This window comes from Sebastes umbrosus, chromosome 24 (assembly GCF_015220745.1).
Source record: "Sebastes umbrosus isolate fSebUmb1 chromosome 24, fSebUmb1.pri, whole genome shotgun sequence".
Taxonomy (NCBI): Eukaryota; Metazoa; Chordata; class Actinopteri; order Perciformes; family Sebastidae; genus Sebastes; species Sebastes umbrosus.
In genome coordinates, this window is record NC_051292.1 from 870,606 (window position 1) to 891,915 (window position 21,310).

At 38.3% G+C, this 21,310-nt stretch overlaps 3 protein-coding genes across 3 annotated transcripts; all 3 read right to left on the reverse strand.

Annotated features, from left to right (window-relative positions):
• Window positions 1-1,868, reverse strand: LOC119484004 (cilia- and flagella-associated protein 251-like). Its single transcript, XM_037762560.1, has 2 exons — window positions 1,203-1,868; window positions 1-317 (listed from the first exon to the last, which is right to left on the reverse strand). Exons 1-2 carry the CDS (start codon window positions 1,771-1,773, stop codon window positions 1-3), a joined length of 888 nt encoding a protein of 295 aa, XP_037618488.1. The 5' UTR covers window positions 1,774-1,868.
• A 367-nt stretch (window positions 1,869-2,235) lies between these two features.
• Window positions 2,236-4,253, reverse strand: LOC119484005 (ABC transporter F family member 4-like; the record flags this gene model as incomplete). The annotated part of the gene is made up of 1 exon (XM_037762561.1): window positions 2,236-4,253. A coding segment is annotated over exon 1 (1,602 nt), but the record flags the coding sequence as incomplete, so codon positions are not given.
• A 1,239-nt stretch (window positions 4,254-5,492) lies between these two features.
• dusp27 (dual specificity phosphatase 27) lies at window positions 5,493-18,431 on the reverse strand. Its single transcript, XM_037761421.1, has 6 exons — window positions 18,300-18,431; window positions 15,721-15,865; window positions 14,424-14,542; window positions 10,150-10,381; window positions 9,284-9,501; window positions 5,493-8,630 (listed from the first exon to the last, which is right to left on the reverse strand). Exons 1-6 carry the CDS (start codon window positions 18,349-18,351, stop codon window positions 5,887-5,889), a joined length of 3,510 nt encoding a protein of 1,169 aa, XP_037617349.1. The 5' UTR covers window positions 18,352-18,431; the 3' UTR covers window positions 5,493-5,886.
• Between the last annotated feature and the right edge of the window lie 2,879 nt (window positions 18,432-21,310).

Below are 21,310 nucleotides of genomic sequence, written 5' to 3' on the forward strand. Positions count from 1 at the left end.
TCAAAAGTCCATCATGGCCTCAAACTCATCAATCCTCTGTCGGGTGTTTCCTCTCCGGATCCTCTTGAAGGACACGGTTTTGTACTTTGATGATTGGTGGCTGCTGTTCTTCTTGTCGTCCGCTGCGTCCACCTCGACCGCCTCGCCCGCCTCGCCGTTCATGTTGTGAGAGTTTTGACCTCCTTCCTCTTTGTCCTCCTTCACTTCCATCACGGACGAGTTTGGGGTCAGACTGAGCTCTTTGCTTCCTCCTTCGGCCCTTAACGACGACTCAGCAGCTGCATCCATCGACGACACCTCCTCCTCCAACCTGCAGCCTGATAGTGGAAAATATTATCTGTGTGGCTCTTTGTTGAATTAAAATGCTTTTTAAAGGTTAAAGCACCATATGAGGTGGTTTAATTGGCTCTGTGGAGGTTTTTTCCATTATCATTTGCTTTAGGCAACAGAGTGAGAGTCATCTTTGTGGAATTTTAATTAGATTTTAATGAATGAATCTACTCTCTGGCCTGAATCTCCACTGTGAGTAATTGTGTTTCCAGCCAATTATAGCTGCAGTTATGTAAGATCCTCTCTAAACTGCAAACTCTAAAACAAAGTGGACAACTTCATGCTAGATCTTTAAACACTTACAGCAACAAACAACCTAAAGTTTAGGAGCTAAACCAAATGAAAGCAGTGGGGGAAATAAATAGTGTTAAATGACTTTGGTTGGCTAATAGGCACTATTGTATTTTTCTTGTAATTTTCAACCAAAGAAAACTGTTTTACAAATGATCTTTTTCACATCACATTCATTTATAATCATAAATTAAAGTTTTGTGACGTGAATTTGTGAAAGGATGAACATTAAAATGAATCCTAAATTGCATTTGGCTGAGCTTAATTCCTTAAATTTGTCAAACTTCTATTTTACATTAGATCTAATGAACATATTAAGCAAACTATTCAGTACAAGTACAGCTCATTTTTGAGGCATCCATGTTGAAACAACTTAAAGGTAAAACCTGTAAGATTTTTAAAACATCAAACCCCATTTCTAAATATAATTATTAGTCTGCATTTTTCAGCAACAGCCTTTTAATCTATTTACATTCTGTATTTTCCTCTTTAAATGGTAACTCCCAGTGTTGGTGGCGGAGTCCGCCATTCCCGCCAGTCTTGAGGTCATAACAGAGCAGTATACTTTAAGAGGTGGTTACCTGTCTGTAGTTCAGGTGTAATATCCTGGACGTCAGCGGCAGTTTCACCTCGATGTCCTGGTGCAGGAAATGATGTCATCGGCGTTGTTTCAAGTCGCTCCTGTTCCTCCGAACTCTGTATCTCAGCGCCGACAGACTTTGTGTCTGTCGGAGTTTGTGCTGCAGCTCCCTCCGTCTCTTTGTCGCTGCTCGGTGATGTGGGATAAACGTCCCCGCTGTGGTTCTTGGCAGCGCCTGAGCCTCTCTCTTCTTCTGCGAGGAATCGGCGAGCTTCATTTCCTGTTTCTGCAACAGCATGACTCAGCGTTTCAGCACATCCAGAGGCTCCTGGAGGTGATGGAGGTGATGGAGGTGAATCTGATTGGTCGAGCTGGTTTGCTGGTTCGTCGTTTGGTTCCTCTTTCCAATCTTCTTCTTCTGCACTTCCTTCTCTGTCTACCAAGGCCGCCATGTCTTCTTCTTCTTCTGCTTCTTCTTCATCCTCTTTTTCTCCTGTATCCTCCATCTCTTCTTCTTCTCCATCAACCTTTTGTTCTTGTTTCATCACCTCCTTTTCTCCTATACCCTCCATCTGTTCTTCTTCTACCTGCTTTTCTCCTGTATCCTCTATCTCTTCTTCTTCTCCATCAATCTTTTCTTGTTTCTTCACCTTCTTTTCTTCTGTATCTTCCATCTCTTTTTCTTCTTCTCCATCAACCTTTTCTTCTTCTTTCTCTTCATCCTTAACTCCCGTATCCTCCATCTCTTCTTCTTCTTCCTCCTTTTCTCCTGTATCCTCTATCTCTTCTTCTCCATCAACCTTTTGTTGTTTCTTCACCTCCTTTTCTCCTGTATCCTCCATCTCTTCTTCTTCTTCTTCTTCTTCTCCATCAACCTTTCCTTCTTCTTCTTCTTTATCTTCCTCATTTTCTCCTGTATCCTCTATCTCTTCTTCTCCATCAACCTTTTGTTGTTTCTTCACCTCCTTTTCTCCTGTATCCTCCATCTCTTCTTCTTCTTCTTCTTCTTCTCCATCAACCTTTCCTTCTTCTTCTTCTTCTTCTTTCTCTTCCTCATTTTTTCCTGTATCCTCTATCTCTTCTTCTCCATCAATCTTTTGTTGTTTCTTCACCTCCTTTTCTCCTGTATCCTCCATCTCTTCTTCTTCTTCTTCTTCTCCATCAACCTTTCCTTCTTCTTCTTCTTCTTCTTTCTCTTCCTCATTTTTTCCTGTATCCTCTATCTCTTCTTCTCCATCAACCTTTTGTTGTTTCTTCACCTCCTTTTCTCCTATATCCTCTATCTCTTCTTCTTCTTCTTCTTCTTCTCCATCAACCTTTCCTTCTTCTTCTTCTTCTAATTCTTCTTTTTCTTTCTCTTCCTCATTTTCTCCTGTATCTTCCATCTCCCCTTCTTCTCCATCAACCTGTTTTTCTTCTTTCTTCACCTCCTTTTCTCCTATATCCTCCATCTCTTCTTCTTCTTCTTCCTCCTTTTCTCCTGTATCCTCCATCTCTTCTTCTTCTTTCTCTTCATCCTTTTCCCCTGTATCATCCATCTCTTCTTCTTCTCCATCAACCTTTTGCTCTTGTTCTTTTCTTTCGTCTACATATTCTTCCTCCTTTTCTTTCTCTGCTTGGTCATCCTCTCTTTCCTCCTTTCTTTCTTCTTTTTCCTCCATCTCTTCAACCTCATCTTCATCATGGCTCTTCTTCTCTTTTTCTGCCTTTCCATCCCTCATAACCTCCTCCTCTTCTTCTTCTTGAGTCTTTAACTCTATCGCTCCATCTTTTGCTCCCCCCTCATACTCCACCACTACCTGCTTTTCTTCTTCTACCTCATCTTCCTCTTCTTCCTCTGTCTCCCTGTCTTGTTCTGTTCTTTCTTTATCTACCTCTTCTTCCTCCCTTCTTTCTTCTCCTACCTCGTCCTCCTGAGTTACCTTATTGTTCTCCACCTCTTCTTCATCCTGTCTTTCTATCTCTTCCTCTTCTACCTTGACTGTCTGAAGTTTGTTTGTAACCACCTCCTCCTCCTCATCCTCTTCGTCCGCCTCCTTGTCCCTTTCTTCTTCCTCTTGCTCTCTTTGAGTCTCTGCTTCATCCTTTTCTTCTTCTATCCGTGCCTCTCCTTGCTCTTCTTCTACCTCATTTTCATTTTGCTTCTCTACCTGTTCCCCCCCTTTCTCGTCCTCCACCTCCTTTCCTTTCGCCATCATTTCTGCCTTTTCGTCTTCTTTTTCTTCTCCTTCAGCTTCGTTTTTTCCTTTCCCCTCTTCTTCTTCAATTTTCTCTTCTTTTGTCCCGTCTTCTGTCACATCTATCAGCTTTTCTTTCCCTATTTCAACATTGCCATTCTCTTCCTCCTCTTCCTCTTTCCAGTCTTGGACCTGTTGCTCTCCTCCTTCCTTTCCCACCTCCTCTCCGTCCTCTTCCTCCATCGTCACTTCACCTCTTGGCATTTCTTCATCGTCTACCTTTTTGTCACCTGCAGTCCCTTCGGTGTTGTCCTCTCTTTGGACTTCAGAGGACATTGTGTCCTCCAGTGACAGAATATCTCCAAACAGGCCGACCGCCTGAATAACCCGAGCCACTATGGAGTTCTCCTCCAGGTCCAGACTGTCCAGCACGTCTGCCGCTGTCCACCAGCTCGCCATGACGCAGGAAGTAAGAGAAAACTATAGCTGCTTGGTCAAACACAGTGAAAGAAATCAGCCTGTACACTCGCTCACTCACTCACAGAGGATTTCATTAATGCTGATTGGCAGAAACGCAGCACACGTCATTTCTCAACAGTCTGGTGACCTGAAGGCCACGTTTTCAGCCTCGGGTTTATAATACTTTAATCTTTCAGGTGTGACCTCTCTCTCTCTGCTTTACTTCTTAAAATGACCACAGTTTGTACTTTTTTTTAATTGAAGAAGTATACTTTTATAAACTAAAAGGTGGTCGATTTAATCCCAAGAAGTATTCATGGAGTACACCTAAAAGTATACTACTAGCACATTGATATTAGTATTCCTACTACATAAAGTATACATTGGGGAAATATACTTGAACTTTACGTAAGTATACTTCATAAAATAAACTTTAAGTACTTTTTCGTAAGGGGTAGTACAATTTTGAGGTACTTTACTTGAGTATATATCTCACTACATTTTGGAAGTACTTTTTACTGCACCACATTACTACTTTTACTTCAGTAAAATATCAGAGTATTTCTGCTTAAACAGTAAAAGTACACATAATGCCCTCAAAGTATAGCTGGAAGTACTCGATTAAGTACTATCTACTTTGATTAAGTGACAGTGGTGGAACTGACCTGGTTTTGACAAGTTTTATTAAAATGATGTTATAATACATTTTAAAGTGTTTTCCTTCCTTTTTCAATGAATATTTATAATATGTTTTACAGCCAGAGTATGCATACATATACTGTAAATAGGAGTTTCTTCTTTCAGCCTGAAGATCAACATTCCCACTGCGGTTTATCCAACTGTGGTATGTAAATCTTCACAGTAAGCTGTAATGAGTGTTACAGTCTCACATGTATTCACATTATGTCACCGTTTCGCTGCAGCTGCATTCTCGTCAAAATGCCAAGGGAAAGGAAAAGATTTACAAAAAATACACTATATTTTAGATTATTTAAATACTCTCTGAATCACACAGATCTTCACGTTTAGTCAGTAATTATCTGTAAATCACAAATCATCCTTATATCTGAAAAGATATTAAAAGCACTACCTCCAATACTCTCATAGATGATGCTATAACTCAGATCTGAGTCATGAGCCACATCCACAAACAAAATAAACTTCTTTCATAACCAAAATTAGCAGAATTAGGAGTCGTTTCTTTTTCCCGGGAAATGCTCCTCTGGGCTTGTTATGCAAGAACAAAATGAGTCAAATTCTCCAAAATGACACAAATAAAAAGCAGAACCTCCATCTGTGGAAATATTGTAGTTTATAGGAGAGATTAAGTGCATCTCTTCCTGTTCATGTAATGCAGAAAACAAGGAAAGATTCATTTAAAACTCTCTTTAAGAAGCGTTTCTAATCTCCCTCCTCATCCTAGAATATATAGATATCATTTAATATAATAGTTTAATAAGAAATAGTTATATAACGCACCTGTAAAGATATTTCACTTTTGGAGCTGTTTGTGCTTCTTCTTCTTCTTCCTTTTTCTTTTTTTCCTTCTTCCATTTTTCATTCTTCTTCCTTTTTTCCTTCTTCTTCTCGATCAGTTTCTGTGATTTTGCGTTTGTTAATGATCTTAATATATTAAATAATAAACCTGCGAGTCCTCATTTGTCAGAATATTTATTGCAATAATAAAATAATGTAACAAACAGGATTGGTTTCGTTTTTCAGGAGTTTCACGCCATCTTTTATGAAAATATGTACTAAATGTGTTTTACGTTCAATGCTGGTGCAACCAAAACCTTAATTAATAATAAAATAAACTAGTTTTATTAATAAATATTCATCCTTGTAAAGTTTTGATGCATGACGGGAAGGTGCTTACTGATATTAACAGGCTTTCTTTTTCATCCACATGCCAGTTATTAGTGTTTCTTAGTGCTTGTTTCACATTTCAGATGTCAGATAATGTTTAATCTTTTAACCTTTTTGTGAAACAAACTCTTCAGATTTAAAGTCCATGATGAGTTCAGATCTTAGCAGCATCAGTAGTTTTATCTAAGAATCACTTCTGCTCTGTGATTTTGCTTCCTGCTGCGCCCTCCACGCAGCGAGCACCTCGTCGTCTGCGGCCTCGGCGGCGGCCCGAGCTCTGGCCCTCTGCCTGGTTTGGGCAATGAAGGTGGCGATGTCGTCCTCCTCCTCGTTGGCTTCCTCCCTCTTCCTCCCGTCCGTCATGCTGCTTTCATATCGCGAATGATGAGCGAACTTCCTCTTTGTGGAGGGGTCCTGGTAGCTCTGCGACCCCTCGTCGCTCTCCTCGTAAGCACCGTGTGACCTCGCCGCCCGGCTGTGGGACTGCGTGAACCCATTGCAAGTGTCTTCACTTGATAGATCCTCATGTAACCTTGACCTGTATCTGGAGGCAACGCCATAAGTTTCCTCGTCTTCCTCATCGACAGCATAGGATGCCCGGCGGCTCGAGAAGTCGAATTCGGAAGCGGAGGCATCGAGATCGTCGTAGGGATCCTCTGATGGGCCAGCTTCTGCTCCCGAGGCCGGTTTCCTCGGAGGAGGACGGACGCTTGTCAGCCAGTCGTCGATGCTGGTGTTCTTGTCTTTCTCCAGCGCAGGGTTGAGATTCAGGCATCCAGAGAGGCCGAAAGTCCTCACAGGTTTCTCTTTTTTCTTCGTTTCCTCCAGAAACTCCTCCTCTTTCTTCTGTCTCTCCTCCTCCTCGTCTTCGTCCTCCTTTGGTTTCTTCTTCTTGTACAGGGTGCTGCGCTTGTTGTCCTCCAGGATCTTTTTCTTTTCGTAGGTCGCCATCTTGCCCCTCATCTCCAACTTGATCTCCTTGTCCATGGCGTCCAGTTTGCCCATGTCGACCTGGTCTTGGAAGAGGCTGTAAAGAGGGACGCTGGTGGTGGTGATCTTGTTTTTCTGGGAGCCGAGGGTGGAGCCAAGGACGGAGCTTCTTCCAGTGAGACCAGAGACGCTGCTCGACCCGCCACCTGAGAGGACTGACGCTGCCCTGCCTCGACCCTGCGACAGTGCGCTGGAATAGGAAGCGCCGCTCAACAAGGACGCTTTGTCATCGTCCACGCCCCGGCCAGAAATCAGACTCGTCGCACCGCCGAAGCTGAGCTGCGATCCAACACGTGACGGAGGAGGAAGGCTCATCTCGGTTTGCTTCTGCTTGATCGTTTCAGAGACGACATTAGCGATCCAGTTTTGGATGCTTGCCAGGTTGACCATGGGTTCACCTCCGGGGCCCTGGACAGTAGGAACTGGGAGGATGGGAGGAACTGGTGTCCTGGGGTTAACAGATCTTGAGCTGCGAGGCTGCGATACGGATGATATGACAGATGACCTGCCGCTGAGCATAGACACGTTGTCATCATTGGCGACGCTCGGCGGGCCCGTGACTCCGGCTCCGGCCCAGAAGGCGGAGAGAGGTATCGTACCTCCGCTGACGCAGCTCTCATCCTCCCAGCCACACATGGACTGACTCTCTTCTAACGTTTTCTTGGAGCGCTCCAGGATCTCCTCGCGTCTTTGCCGCCGTTTGACCGTCGCAGAGTCCTCGCCGCGACTCATCTCCAAAATCTCATCTGTGTTTTCCTCCCCGAGGCGCTTCTGCTGCCTCAGCTTCCACGCCTGATACGCTGTCAGGTTGACATCTTGGAAGGATGGCGTCTTGGGTTCTCCCTCGCCGTCACCTCCGTCTCCGACAGAACTTTTCTCTCCGTCCTCTCGATCTTTCTTGTTCCAGCCAAACTGGATCCTCTTGACGCGCCAGCGCTCCAAAGGCGTCATCTTCTCTTTATTCTTCTGGCAAAAGTTGTACATGGAGCTGGTGTCAGAGAGGAGGCTCTCCACTTCCTCATCAATCTTCTTCTTCTCTCCTTCTCCACCTTCTGTGGCGGTGCTCTCGCTGCCTTCGTCGTCCTCCTTCTTGCGGTAGCGAGCGGCAGCATGTTCCTCGATCTCCCTCAACCGCTGTTTCCAAAGATCAGAATAACTTGAGCAGCTGGAGGTGGACATCGCGTCTGAGGGTGGACGTCTGCTGCGGCGCTTCAACCGCTCCTTCACAGCTCGCACGTCCTCGCTGGTGACGCTCTCCACATCGGCGTCTACACCTTCCATCGTCTTCTTTGGTCGACCCTCGGCAAGAGATTCCACATCCTCGCCGTCGCTGTTCAGCTGCGCCTCCCACCAGTCGTCGTTCTGGTATTTCTCGTTCCTCCTCTGCCACTCTCGGATCATGCTGTCGAGACCGTCCTCATCGTCGCCGTCTTCTCTGCTCTCCTGCTCAGGCAGAACAATCTCTTCTTGGACGCGGGTCGACCCCTGGTTGTCCAGCCCGTTCTGCGCTCCAATCAATCCGCTCCTGAGCGCCGCAGCAGCTGCAGAAGAGGCGACGCTGCTCATCACGCTTCCTCCATCCTCTTCCTCCTCCATCATGATGGAGTGCGCTTTCACCTCGATCATACTCTGCTCTTCCTCTTTATCAGTATCATCATCGTCGTCGTCCCCGCCCTCGCCGAAGATGCGAGTGCGTGTGCGTGCGTCGATAACGGAGCACTGGCTGAGCGTTTCGTCGTCATCGTCGCGCTCCTCCAACAGGTTCTCGTTGAGATTTCGCAGCTGCTTCAGGAAGCCTTCGTTGGGGTTGATGGCGCGCTTCTTCCTCATGGAAGTCAGGGCCTCCATGATGGTCATGTGCTGGAAGATCATCAGGTAGGACGCCACCAGGACAGCAGAGCGGCTGACGCCCATCATGGACACCACGAGAACCTTCCCTGCAAGAAGACAAAACGGGGATTATAGTTGACCACATGACACATCTTTAGTGTGATGACGTTATAGTATAACATGTATTCAGTGGTTAAATACGGCTTATAAATGTTAAATACGGGAGGTGAAAGTGAAGCTGATTTAATGTCCTCATTTTATAATGTTAAATAAACTACGAAAAACTAGTACACTTCAAGTTTATTTTATGAAGTATACTAGTATTTACGAGTATTTTATACAGTACATTAAATAAACAAGTTGGAATGCCATTTCACATATTTAATTTAATAATAACAAGTTATTACTATTAATATTAATTTATTTTTTGCAAATACCTTTCACATCGTGCATTTCTTTCTCTTTTTTATATATTCTTTTAAAAATATATTTTGCTTTTGTAAGACTGCAGAAATAATGAAACGTATACAATGGAAAATATCCTTGTAAAGTATAAAAAAGGTAGTTATTATTGCTTATTAGGAGAAATAATAAAAAATAATTCAGGAATGCATTTATAAAATCTCAGTGATCTCAGTCAAGTTAAACGTTTCTTTTGTCTAATTGTGAAATTAAATGTCTTAGAAATAATTCAAACTCACCTTTCCATCATTAATTGTCTGATTTCTTTAAAAAAAGATGAAACATTTCAACCACTCACCCTTGTGTGTCAGCAGAGCCTCGTCCAGGAACTCGGCAGTGGGCCGGAAGTGCACCGAGATGTCGGAGTCTGGGAAGTCGTCCACCTCGATGCCCAGGTACGTGAGGTTCATGCCGCCGTAGAAAGACTCGCCCGTGTACACCCCCGTGCCATGGGCCGCGTTGAGGATGTGGGTGATGCCCATTCGCTTCAGGCGAGCCTTGTTGACCGCAACAGATCTGAAACAAGAAAAACAATTGTTTTTTTTAACATATATATTTTTTATTTTATTATTTCATTTTATATTTATTTATTTTCTATTATAATATTTTATTACTATTATTATAATTTTTTTTTTCTTCCTTTATTATTATTATTTTTTTTCCTTTTGTGTGACACAGACCAACATGGGTTGGTCCTTTTTCTGTTTTTATTTCATGTCACAGACACTGAGTTATGTTCTACATTTGATAAGATGACCTTTGCCATGTCTGCAAAAAAAACAATAAAAAAGATTTAGATTAAAAACAAACCAAAAAACACTCGTACTGGAGCTTTCAAATCTAAAACATGGTCTTCATCAGCTACTAGAGTTTGCTGAGTTGTCGTGGAACTGTAGACGTCCAAACAAGACGGTTTCATTTGGCTGAAAGCTGCAGAACAATCTAGTAAGTGGACATTTACTTACATTACTTGTCTGTCTGTCTATGGTAACAGTATGTCTATTGTATGTGTACTTTTTCTCAAACTGAGCTGCCTATGGATGCTAAATGAATTTCAGTGCAAACTGACAATAACGTTGTATCGTATTGTACCGTACCGTACCGTACCGTATCGTATCGTATTTAGTGGAAACTGCTGTACGTGTCTGCCTTTGCTCGACTCACTTCTCGGCGATAAAGATGTTGGGCCACACCTCGTCCATGGGGTTGCTGGGAGCCTCCAGGCGGTCCTGCACCATGACCCTCTGGATGTCCAGCACACAGGGGGTGTTGTAGGGGCTGCGGTCGTCGATCATGTCCTTGACCCGGTTGTACAGGTCTTCCACCATCAGTTGCTCGGCGGTTTCCAGCATGGACTCTGGGATGGACTCTTCTCGCACGCTGCGAGGCGGCAGCTCTGAGGAGGAAACACATGAGCATCATTTATGTATTGTTACACTGTCAAATAAAGATGATCATCATCCTGTAACCCTCCACTTGTAGTCTGTAACAGCTAGATAGTCTCGCTTCACTGTAACTGGTCCCAGTGGATTAAATGGTTTAAATGGGCCAGTATGGAGACGGAACCTGACAAAATCATAAATAAATGAATAAATACATAAATGACTCGATAAATAAATAAATATGTCATTAAATGTAGCAAAAATAATATAAAAAATGTAGTCATTAGTTAATTGATAAAATGTGACATAAATTGATATTTGTTTTAATTTTTTTCTTTATCTTTGTATTAATTCCCTTATTTATTTACTCCTCTGTATGATTTTCCCTTGTTTTTATTTATGTACAGCTAGCTAGCTAGCATGTAGTCATGCACCCTGACCCTGTGATGACACACAATGAGTGACAGCTACCTCGTTTGCATAATGAGAAAGAAATGCATGAAGAAATGTAAAAAGAAATGAATACAGATATAAATAAGTTTGGGGGAATAAATAAGGGGGGAAATGCAAAGGTAAAATTGTGCAGAAATAAATACATATATTTAAAAATAAAAATAAAATAAATAAATAAATGAAAAATAAATGCAAAAATAAATGAATAAATAAAAATAAATAAAAAATAAATGCAAAAATAAATAAATGCAAAAATAAATGAGTACATTCAAAATAAATACAAAAATAAATAAATAAAAAATAAATGCAAACATAAATGAATAAATGAGAAATAAATGCATAAATAAAAAAATAAATGCAAAAATAAATGAATAAAAAATAGATACAAAAATAAACAAATAAAAAATAAATAGAAATAAATAAAAGATAAATAAATAAATGAAAAATAAATGAATAAATAAATTAAAGATTAATAAAAAATAAATAAATAAAATAATATAAGGGAAAATGGGAATGCAAGAATTAAATGATAGAACATGCGCCAGCCCTGGTCCACATCTGACCTTCCTCCAAACTGACATCGTACACTTGGTCACAGATATTATTCAAACACTTCTCACACTAAATGATCCATGTGGTACGTCCTCATCCTGCAAGACAAACTGCATAAAGGTACATATAGACTCAATCCAGAGGCGTGCACATTAAAACACATGTCCTGGATCTCTCTGCATGCTGTGAAGCTGCACACTCCTCATGAATGCATCGTCTTCCTCCTGCAGATGAAACATGTATCGTCCATTAATGTAGTTAGATGTCAGAATGTGACGTGTCATATGATCATACGAGCTCATCTCCTCAATCAGTGTGACCCGTGACCCTGCTCCTCCGTCTCCATCCGGTAATGAATGGTGGCGACCAAACGTGGGTTCACTGTAATTGAAGAGTGCTCGACCAAATTAGAGTTGTTGAATGTGGACTGATGTGATCTCTGCTCAAATTTAGCAATTTATTCATCGTTAAAAATCCTTTACAGCTTCTCAAATTTCTTATTTCATACCAGCGTCGATTAATAAGAGGAATTGCATACAAGCGATAACACAAAAATATGACTTTAGATGATTTTATAACTAAAAAATATGACTTTAGATGATTTTTATAGTTACAAATTTTGACTTTACATAATTTTATATTTAAAAAATATGACTTTAAATGATTTTATAAGTAAAAAATATGACTTTAGATAATTTTATAATTTTATAAGTAAAAAATGTGACTTTAGATAATTTTATAAGTAAAAAATATGACTCTAGATGATTTTTATAGGTACAAATTTTGACTTTACATAATTTTATAAGTAAAAAATATGACTTTAGATAATTTTATAATTTTATAAGTAAAAAATATGACTTTACATAGTTTTATAAGTAAAAAATGTGACTTTAGATAATTTTATAAGTAAAAAATATGACTCTAGATGATTTTTATAGGTACAAATTTTGACTTTACATAATTTTATAAGTAAAAATTATGACTTTAGATAATTTTATAGGTAAAAAATATGACTAAAAAATGATATCTATGTAAAATCATCCAGAAAAGGAGTTTTTTCCGCCCTCTTGTGGCCACGGTCGGTAACTGCAACTGTATTAATATCAAGTTAGAGGAATTACATATAAGCCAAACTTCCGGTTACATCCTACAAAATAAAACGTATAAAAGACATGATTGTCGTTTTATTTCAGCCTGAATGCTTCGTCGACAGTATTACGATACGATTGTTGTCTTGCCGTAATATAAGTAATGTACAATTGCTTTAATATCAAGTTAGAGGAATTGTCTTATAACCGGAAGTTTGGCTGACATGCAATAAGCCAAACTTCCGGTTACATCCTACAAAATAAAACTTATAAAAGAAGTGATTGTCGTTTTATTTCAGTTTGAATGCTTCGCTGACAGAGTTACGATAAGATTTACTCTGACTTCACTGTAGTGCAGTTAAACTTTCTTCTCCTACTAACCAAAAGTGAGAGAACATTCATTTAGGAGGAAAGTAGCTTTAGCTTCGTTAGCTTCTGCTCATAATGTAAACTAATTGTGACGTACTACGGCGGCCCTGAAGACTCAACAGACTGAAAACACAAACGCTAATCGATAGAGTCGATGGACTGAGAGAAGATGATCGTCGGGTTTAGCTGAGCCTGCTATCTTCTAATATTAGCTCTGATTATTTACTTTATGTAATATCAGTAATATTAAATGTAAAGGTAAACTAGCTACAGCCTCAGGTAAATCTAAATAATATCATTTAGAAAAGGAGTTTTAACGCCCTCCAGTGGACACGGTCGGTAACTACAACTGCATTAATATCAAGTTAGAGGAATTACATACAGGCCAGACTTCCGGTTACATCCTACAAAATAAAAGGGAAAGAGATGTACTTACGCACTTTGTCCACAGGAGGGCAGTGTGGTTATGATTTTAATTATAATGATTGTGTCTAACTACAGTTGTTTAGCCGAGCCAGCCAAGGGTTATCAATAGATCTGATTATTTTCTTGCTGTAATATAAGTAACATTTAAATGGGGAGTAGTCTGTAAACTACTAGCTAAGTAAGATAAGATCAGATATTCCTTTATTAGTCCCGCAGTGGGGAGATGTGCAGTGTACAGCAGCAAAGGGGATAGTGCAGAAAAACAAGATGCATCAGCTAACACAGTAAAAAAAGAGCTAAACAAAGTGTAACAAAATATGAACCATTTAAATAGAAGGAAGTATAAAAATAGGAGCAGTATATACAGTATTGACAATAAACAGACTATTAACAAATTGCACAAGTGGAAAATGGTATTGCACAGTGAGAATGAATGAATGAATGAAATTCCACCTGAAAATATCAGGTTATTGTCCGTTTTTTGGTGTGTAAGTGGTCTACTTGGAGCAGTGCTGGTTGTGGAATCTGACAGCTGCAGGAAGGAAGAGTAACATTTACTCAAAAAGTTACTTGAGTACATGTAATGGAGTAAATGTATCCACCTCTGTGTTTCAGAGTTCCAGTCTTACAGTTCCATCTAGTCTAATAGTTATCAGATGTCTGGTCACATTCCTAATTCTGCTGATTTAATTAATATTTTTACCAATTTTAGACAGTATTTTATTTGATTAAACTGTTAGGAGGCCTGTATTTAACCCTCTCCTCCACGTTTTCTGCAACTAAAATGCACACAAAGAGCTATAGAGCAACATCTATGCTCATGTTATGTATATTATTACGACATAAAGCTGTATAAGTCAGGACCATAACATAAAGTTATATAAAAACCTTATGTGATATGTTATTAGTGCAAATTATCTATTAAATTAGTAATGGTGGTCTTTTGAGTGTTGATCAGCAGTCTTAAGACATTTTATAGATTTCACGACTGATGCATAACGAAAATAACATTATTAAATAACATAATTAAAAGACTGCCCTCCAGAATTCAGTGCACAGTGTCTGTCACTGTGTGCATTGATTAGATAACTACCTAATATGAAATACAGCTGATTTAATTGAAGCTAGTGGCTCAGAAGCACCACTCTCTCCTCATCGCCTGTCTCACCCTCACTGATGATCTTCTTGGCGGCGATGGCTGACGAGAGGTGGATGGGCTCCATGAAGATGCTCGCGGCGTCAGAGCCTGAGATCATGGAGAACCTGGACTCCGATGCCATCGAGAAACTGACAGAGAGAGGAGGAAAAAAAGAATAAAACAGCTCAGTTCAGAGAAACTAGTCACTCAAAATATCCTGCAAGAATCCATACACATATTTTTGCTTTAAAAGAAAAGAACTTCAAGTACTTAAACAACAATTTAATGACTGAAATTAGGGCTGTCAATCGACTAAAATACTCAATCACAATTAATCACACATTTTCTATTCGTCCAAAATGTACCTTAAAGGGAGATTTGTCAAGTATTTAATCCTCTTATGAACATGGGAGTGGACAAATATGCTGCTTCATGCAAATGTATGTATATATTTATTATTGGAAATCAATTAACAACACAAAACAATGACAGATATTGTACAGAAACCCTCACAGATACTGAATTTAGCATACATTAAATGTAAACATTAATTAATTGATAAAATGTGACATGATTTAATTTGCTTCTTTATTTATTTATCTTTGTATTCATTCCCTTATTTAATTACTCTTCACTTTAATTTTCCCTTTTATTTATATTTGTATTATTTTTGTATTCATTTTTAAATTTATTTATTTATTTTTGCATTTATTTTCTTTTTATTTCTGCATGATTTTAAAATAATATAAAATATAAAAATAAATAATAAAATATAAAAAATAAATGTAATCTAAATAAAAAAATAAATGCAAAAACAAATGAATAAAAACAAAAATATAAAGCAATGGATTCATCAGGTTTTCTAGTTTATATGATACCAGTATCTTCATTCTATCTTTAAAACTGAGCTACAACCTAAAAATCGCAAGTTGCATTAATGCGTTAAAGAAATTTGTGTTGTTGAAATTAATTTTTGTTAATTATCGCGTTAACTTTGACAGCCATACTGAAAATATTTATTTATTTTACTGGGGTTTGCACAAAATGTCAGTTTATTTCACATAGGCCACAAAAAAGGGAAGAATGATACAGAAAATAATAGAAAGAATTAAGAATTTAGTGAATATTAGATTCAATTTGTGCTGACCTACAGATACAGATATTCATGTTATTATTAGAGAGATTATTATTGGAGAAAAAAGTGCAGCTTTAAAACCTAAATGTGCTTTCTGTGCTCGGGTCAATCATTCCAACAGGTCAAGTTGGAAAGATTCTCTTAATTTCTGTGAAATCAAACAGAAGTCTGGTGTGTTGTCTCCTCTCCTACCTGGGTGATGGACAGCGCAGGTAGCGGGACTGGACTCCTCGGACACTCCTCCTCTCCTCCTCCTCCACCTCCTCTTCATCAGGAACCCTCTGATCAAGATGCTCTCCGCTCTCATTGGCTGACGCCATGGCAACCAAGATCCCTCCTTCCATTGATAAAACAAAAACAAACTTTAAGTCATGTTGACTTTGTAGTTATTCAGCAGATTGTTATTTCTCTTATACTTTGGATTTTTGCATCAATAGGATGAAATTTCTGGATAATAATAATAATAATAATAATAATAATAATAATAATAATAATAATAAAAAATACATTTATAAATAATAATAATGAAACAATATAATAATACAAATAATAATAATAATAATGAATTTGATTTATATAATACACTTTAAAATACAGTGAATATAGTACATTAAAATACAGTCTCAAGGTGTTGATCCATCCATCCTCTGAATGCTCTAGGTCTCTAGTCTGATCCATCCATCCTCTGAATGCTCTAGGTCTCTAGTTTGATCCATCCATCCTCTGAATGCTCTAGGTCTCTAGTCTGATCCATCCATCATCTGAATGCTCTAGGTCTCTAGTCTGATCCATCCATCCTCTGAATGCTCTAGGTCTCTAGTTTGATCCATCCATCCTCTGAATGCTCTAGGTCTCTAGTCTGATCCATCCATCATCTGAATGCTCTAGGTCTCTAGTCTGATCCATCCATCCTCTGAATGCTCTAGGTCTCTAGTTTGATCCATCCATCCTCTGAATGCTCTAGGTCTCTAGTCTGATCCATCCATCCTCTGAATGCTCTAGGTCTCTAGTCTGATCCATCCATCATCTGAATGCTCTAGGTCTCTAGTCTGATCCATCCATCCTCTGAATGCTCTAGGTCTCTAGTTTGATCCGTCCATCCTCTGAATGCTCTAGGTCTCTAATTTGATCCATCCATCCTCTGAATGCTCTAGGTCTCTAGTCTGATCCATCCATCCTCTGAATGCTCTAGGTCTCTAGTTTGATCCATCCATCCTCTGAATGCTCTAGGTCTCTAGTCTGATCCATCCATCATCTGAATGCTCTAGGTCTCTAGTCTGATCCATCCATCCTCTGAATGCTCTAGGTCTCTAGTTTGATCCATCCATCCTCTGAATGCTCTAGGTCTCTAGTCTGATCCATCCATCCTCTGAATGCTCTAGGTCTCTAGTTTGATCCATCCATCCTCTGAATGCTCTAGGTCTCTAGTCTGATCCATCCATCATCTGAATGCTCTAGGTCTCTAGTCTGATCCATCCATCCTCTGAATGCTCTAGGTCTCTAGTTTGATCCATCCATCCTCTGAATGCTCTAGGTCTCTAGTCTGATCCATCCATCCTCTGAATGCTCTAGGTCTCTAGTTTGATCCATCCATCCTCTGAATGCTCTAGGTCTGTAGTTTGTGGCTGTAACGTTTCATGAGGCTGTGATTATCCTAGAGGTCACCACAGGTCATTTTATACAGTGAGGTCAATGAAATGTCTCCTATGGGGACTAACATCATCACACATGAATACAGTTGGGCTCATTGGATCCACCAGAGTCTCAGCTTTACAGTGAAACCCAATTTATGTAATTCCCGACTGTTTAGGGACCCCAGTATGCAGAAATATTCAAACACACCATTTCAGAACAGCGTTTTTCAGCCTCTGAAAGAGAGTAAAGTCGGTGGGGATCGCGGGTCTAGACCAGATAACAGATATCACACATGCAGGACATTTAGTCATAAAATACAACCTAAAGAAGACGGCTGAGCTGGTTCACATATGATTCAATACTCAAACAGGCGTGTATGACCTAATGTTGAAATGCTGCTCGATGAATCACACTGTGTGGCCTTCAGGATCTAAAGGTAGGAAATCAACAAGACTGAACATCCTCACAATAAATGGACTATTCTATGAAAGATGAATCAAATCATTGTGGATGTATATCTGAACAGAAATAGTCCGACACAAAACCCCCAGAAAAACGTAGAGTTGTTGTCTTTATACAGAAGTAATAAACGGGATGTTAATCAGTGAGATTTAGAGGTGCTGTGTAGATATACTGTAGATATATATATATTTCTAAAGATGTTTTTCTTTCATTCATTCATTCTTTCAGTCATTATAAACTCTTTACATGTTTAGTGTAAATTAACTAAAGCTGTCAGATAAAAGTAGAAACCAGCATGAAGTAAAAGTACTTCACATTTGTACTTATGTGCAGTATTTGGAGCTACGCCACTACTGTTGAAAACACAGTAAAAAAAGACAGTATGGGACAAAAAGAAGCATAAACCTGTCCCAGATTTCACACTGATGTAGCTGTAAACATGTGTGTGTGTGTGTGTGTGTGTGTGTGTGTGTGTGTGTGGTCTATTTTTACCAGAGGACAGCTGCCTGAGAGCCGACAGGCCGCTGAGCTCTGAAAGGCCTCACAGCTTTAAACAACACCACCGATCAGCAGCGAGAAAACACACCGACACAGAAAATACCTTTATATCAAACACCAGTCTGTGTGTCTCTCTGTGTGTGTCTCTGTGTGTGTCTCTGTGTGTGTGTTCTTACCTCGCTGGGTCACAGTGGCAGTCTGAAGGAGGTCGTCTGAAGCTGATGGCATCCAGACTGACACTAAAGTTAGAGAGAGTCCTCACCACAACCAGCACCACCAGCACCCCCCCCCCCGACCAACCAGACACCCGACACCACAGCAGCAGGTAACTGAGTACAAGTACTCCAGTACTGAGTACTACTACTCTTTACTCCACAGATCCCTTCTTTTGATATCCTTCTGTCCTTCCCTACATCCTTATCCCGCATTATTTCATTCTTTCTATTCTTCTTTGTCTATCCTCATAATAATAATAATAATAATAATAATAATATTAAGAAGAAAAAGAAAAAGAAACAACAACAATAATAAAAACAATAAGAATACACATAATAATATAAATAATAAAAATAGCAACAAAAATAATAACAATAACAATAATAATAGTAATATAATAATAATAATAATAATAAATAGCTCAAAATAATAATAATAATAATAAACAAAAATAATACAAATAATAATAATGATAATAAAACAAAACAAAAATAATAAAAAACAAAAAAATAATCATAATAACAACAACAACAATAATAAAAACAAAAAGAATAACAATAATAATGACAGTAATAATAATAATAATAATAATATAATAATAATAAATAGCTCCAATAAGAGTAAGAATAATTCAATTAATATAGCACACTTTAAAATACAGTGAAATCTCAAGGTGCTTCACATGAAGGGTAAAACAATCATTATGTAACGTTAAAACTAATTACACAAAAGAACCATGTGATTAAAAGTGTCAAATAAAATTATAGACGAAATATTTAGTTAAGTTAAAAAAGTTAAAAAGGAAATAAAATAATAAAATTCTTTCCTTTCTCTTCATTTCCCTCCTTACTTCCTGCTCCTATTTTATCCTACATATCATTCCTTCTGTTTCTCTTTGTCTATCCTTATAATAATAATAATAATAATAATAATACATTATATTTATATATAATACAACGTTAAAACTATTTACACCAAAGAGCTATGCGATTAAAAGTGTTAAATAAAATTATAGACAAAATATTGCAGAACTCAAGTTAAGAAGTAAATCAAATTAGAGACTTAATATCTTATCCTACATGATGTCATTCCTTCATAAGTAAAGTCTCAGTTACTCTGCAGGCTTTGGGACGTTTGAGACATTCAGGACACGTCTGGGTTATAAAATGTCAGGAAATAGAATATTAGAAATATTCACATTTGAGAAGCTGGAACCATTTTAATTTTTTTTAGAAATGACTTCAATGATTAATACATTATACATTATTGACTGAAGGATTAATGGATTTATGGTTTCATTCAAAAGGCTCAAATTTTTTTTTAATTTTGTTTTATTATGTATGTATTGCAGCTTTTATCTTGTCGTCTGTCTTTATATGTATTATTATTATTATAATTATTATGAATAATAGTAATAGTAAATAATCCATAGACCTTGTGATGTTCTTGATTTAAGGGAATTATTTAATTTACTTTAATGTACAAAATCAAATAAACCTCTTGAGCTCAATGAGGCTGAAACGTCCATGCACGATCTAAAGATTGTATTTATTTACAGATAAATAAGTTCACTTTCATTTTTACGTGTCCGTCCTTTGCAGAGCAGATTTTCTCGGTGTATCAGAGGAACAAACTTCATCTTGTGAGTTTGAACACTGCTCCTGTTTATCTAAAGTCCGATGACTATCGGCTCTATTTATAACCTGAGAATGCAGCTAATTCAAGTCACACGGCTTCACACACACACACACACACACACACAGTATGAGGTCACTATTGTTTACTTGTCAGACTTCAGACTGTAGTGAGGTTTGACTGATGAACGTCTATAGATATATTTTTAATATTTATATTAATTACCTGATTCATTCCATAAATAAGTAATTAACTACATGTTTAATTTTAAGGTTTATTTTAAGGTTGTAACTCCTTACAGCAGCCGATTAGAAGAGTTCTCTAGGAACAAATTCATGAGTAGTCTTTATTTACTATACAACAAAACTTCTGAATCAAACGTAGAAAAACAAATATCCACTTGAAAGTTATTGTACATTATTTGTCCAAATACGAGTGCAATAATGCTGTTTTTCCCTTTATGAGCAGCAAACAGAGTTAAGATTCTTCTGTAGAGTTCAATTAAAATTTGTGTGAAACACTAACCATGATTTTTTTGGTGCAATATACAGCACATTTGACGTGTATGTCTTTAAATCCTACTGCAACATGTGGCTAACCACAAGCTGGCTTAGTCCAGATTTTAGAGATGCTATCAACGCTAACACTTGAAAACATGAACATAGAAAAAGATAAAATTACAGCAACACGTGTCAATTTCCGCTCCACTCCTCTCAAATAAAACTACGTAGTTAGGTTTAGGAAGAGATGGTGATTTGGGTTAAAATAACTCCGGAAGTGCCGTAACTTAAGTACGGAAGTTACGTGACAAATAAGTCAACTTTGACTTGTGGTCTCCTGGCGAAAATCCTGTGTTTTTTGACCCACCCATCCATCCCGACCTCCTCCCTACGCGGCGTTCGCTGCTCTCTATACTTCCTGGTTCAATAACGTGGATTACATACATATTTGTGCTGACCATCACAAAAAAAAATTTAAATTCGTGTTAATGTATGCGAATCAATACATTACATTTCTTGACTATTTCACAAACTGCTGTCCAACTGAGCTGAAATATTTTATACATTAATATTGAACAATGTAGAAAATAAACAAATACCCACAAAAAGTTTGAAAAATGACAGTACATTATTTGTCCAAATACGAGTGTAATAATGCTAATGTTTCCCTTTTTCTGCAGCAAAAGGAGTTCAAAGCTTTACATTCTTACCTTCACTGTTAACAAGTATATATTTATGATCTATACTATTAACTGGCATTGTATATATCGTGAATATTGTTATTTTAGATTTCTTTTTATTAGGATAAATAAAGTTCCAGCTCCTCTTACCTGCAA

Excerpts from the sequence above, each read along its gene's own strand:
- LOC119484004 (XM_037762560.1), bottom strand. The coding sequence starts at position 1,773 with ATGGAGGGTATAGGAGAAAAGGAGGTGATGAAACAAGAACAAAAGGTT. Across the intron at positions 318-1,202 it reads TACACCTGAACTACAGACAG|GCTGCAGGTTGGAGGAGGAG; the intron begins GTAACCACCTCT and ends TTCCACTATCAG.
- dusp27 (XM_037761421.1), bottom strand. The coding sequence starts at position 18,351 with ATGCCATCAGCTTCAGACGACCTCCTTCAGACTGCCACTGTGACCCAG. Across the intron at positions 9,502-10,149 it reads AACATCTTTATCGCCGAGAA|ATCTGTTGCGGTCAACAAGG; the intron begins GTGAGTCGAGCA and ends TTCTTGTTTCAG. Across the intron at positions 8,631-9,283 it reads GGCTCTGCTGACACACAAGG|GGAAGGTTCTCGTGGTGTCC; the intron begins GTGAGTGGTTGA and ends GTCTTCTTGCAG.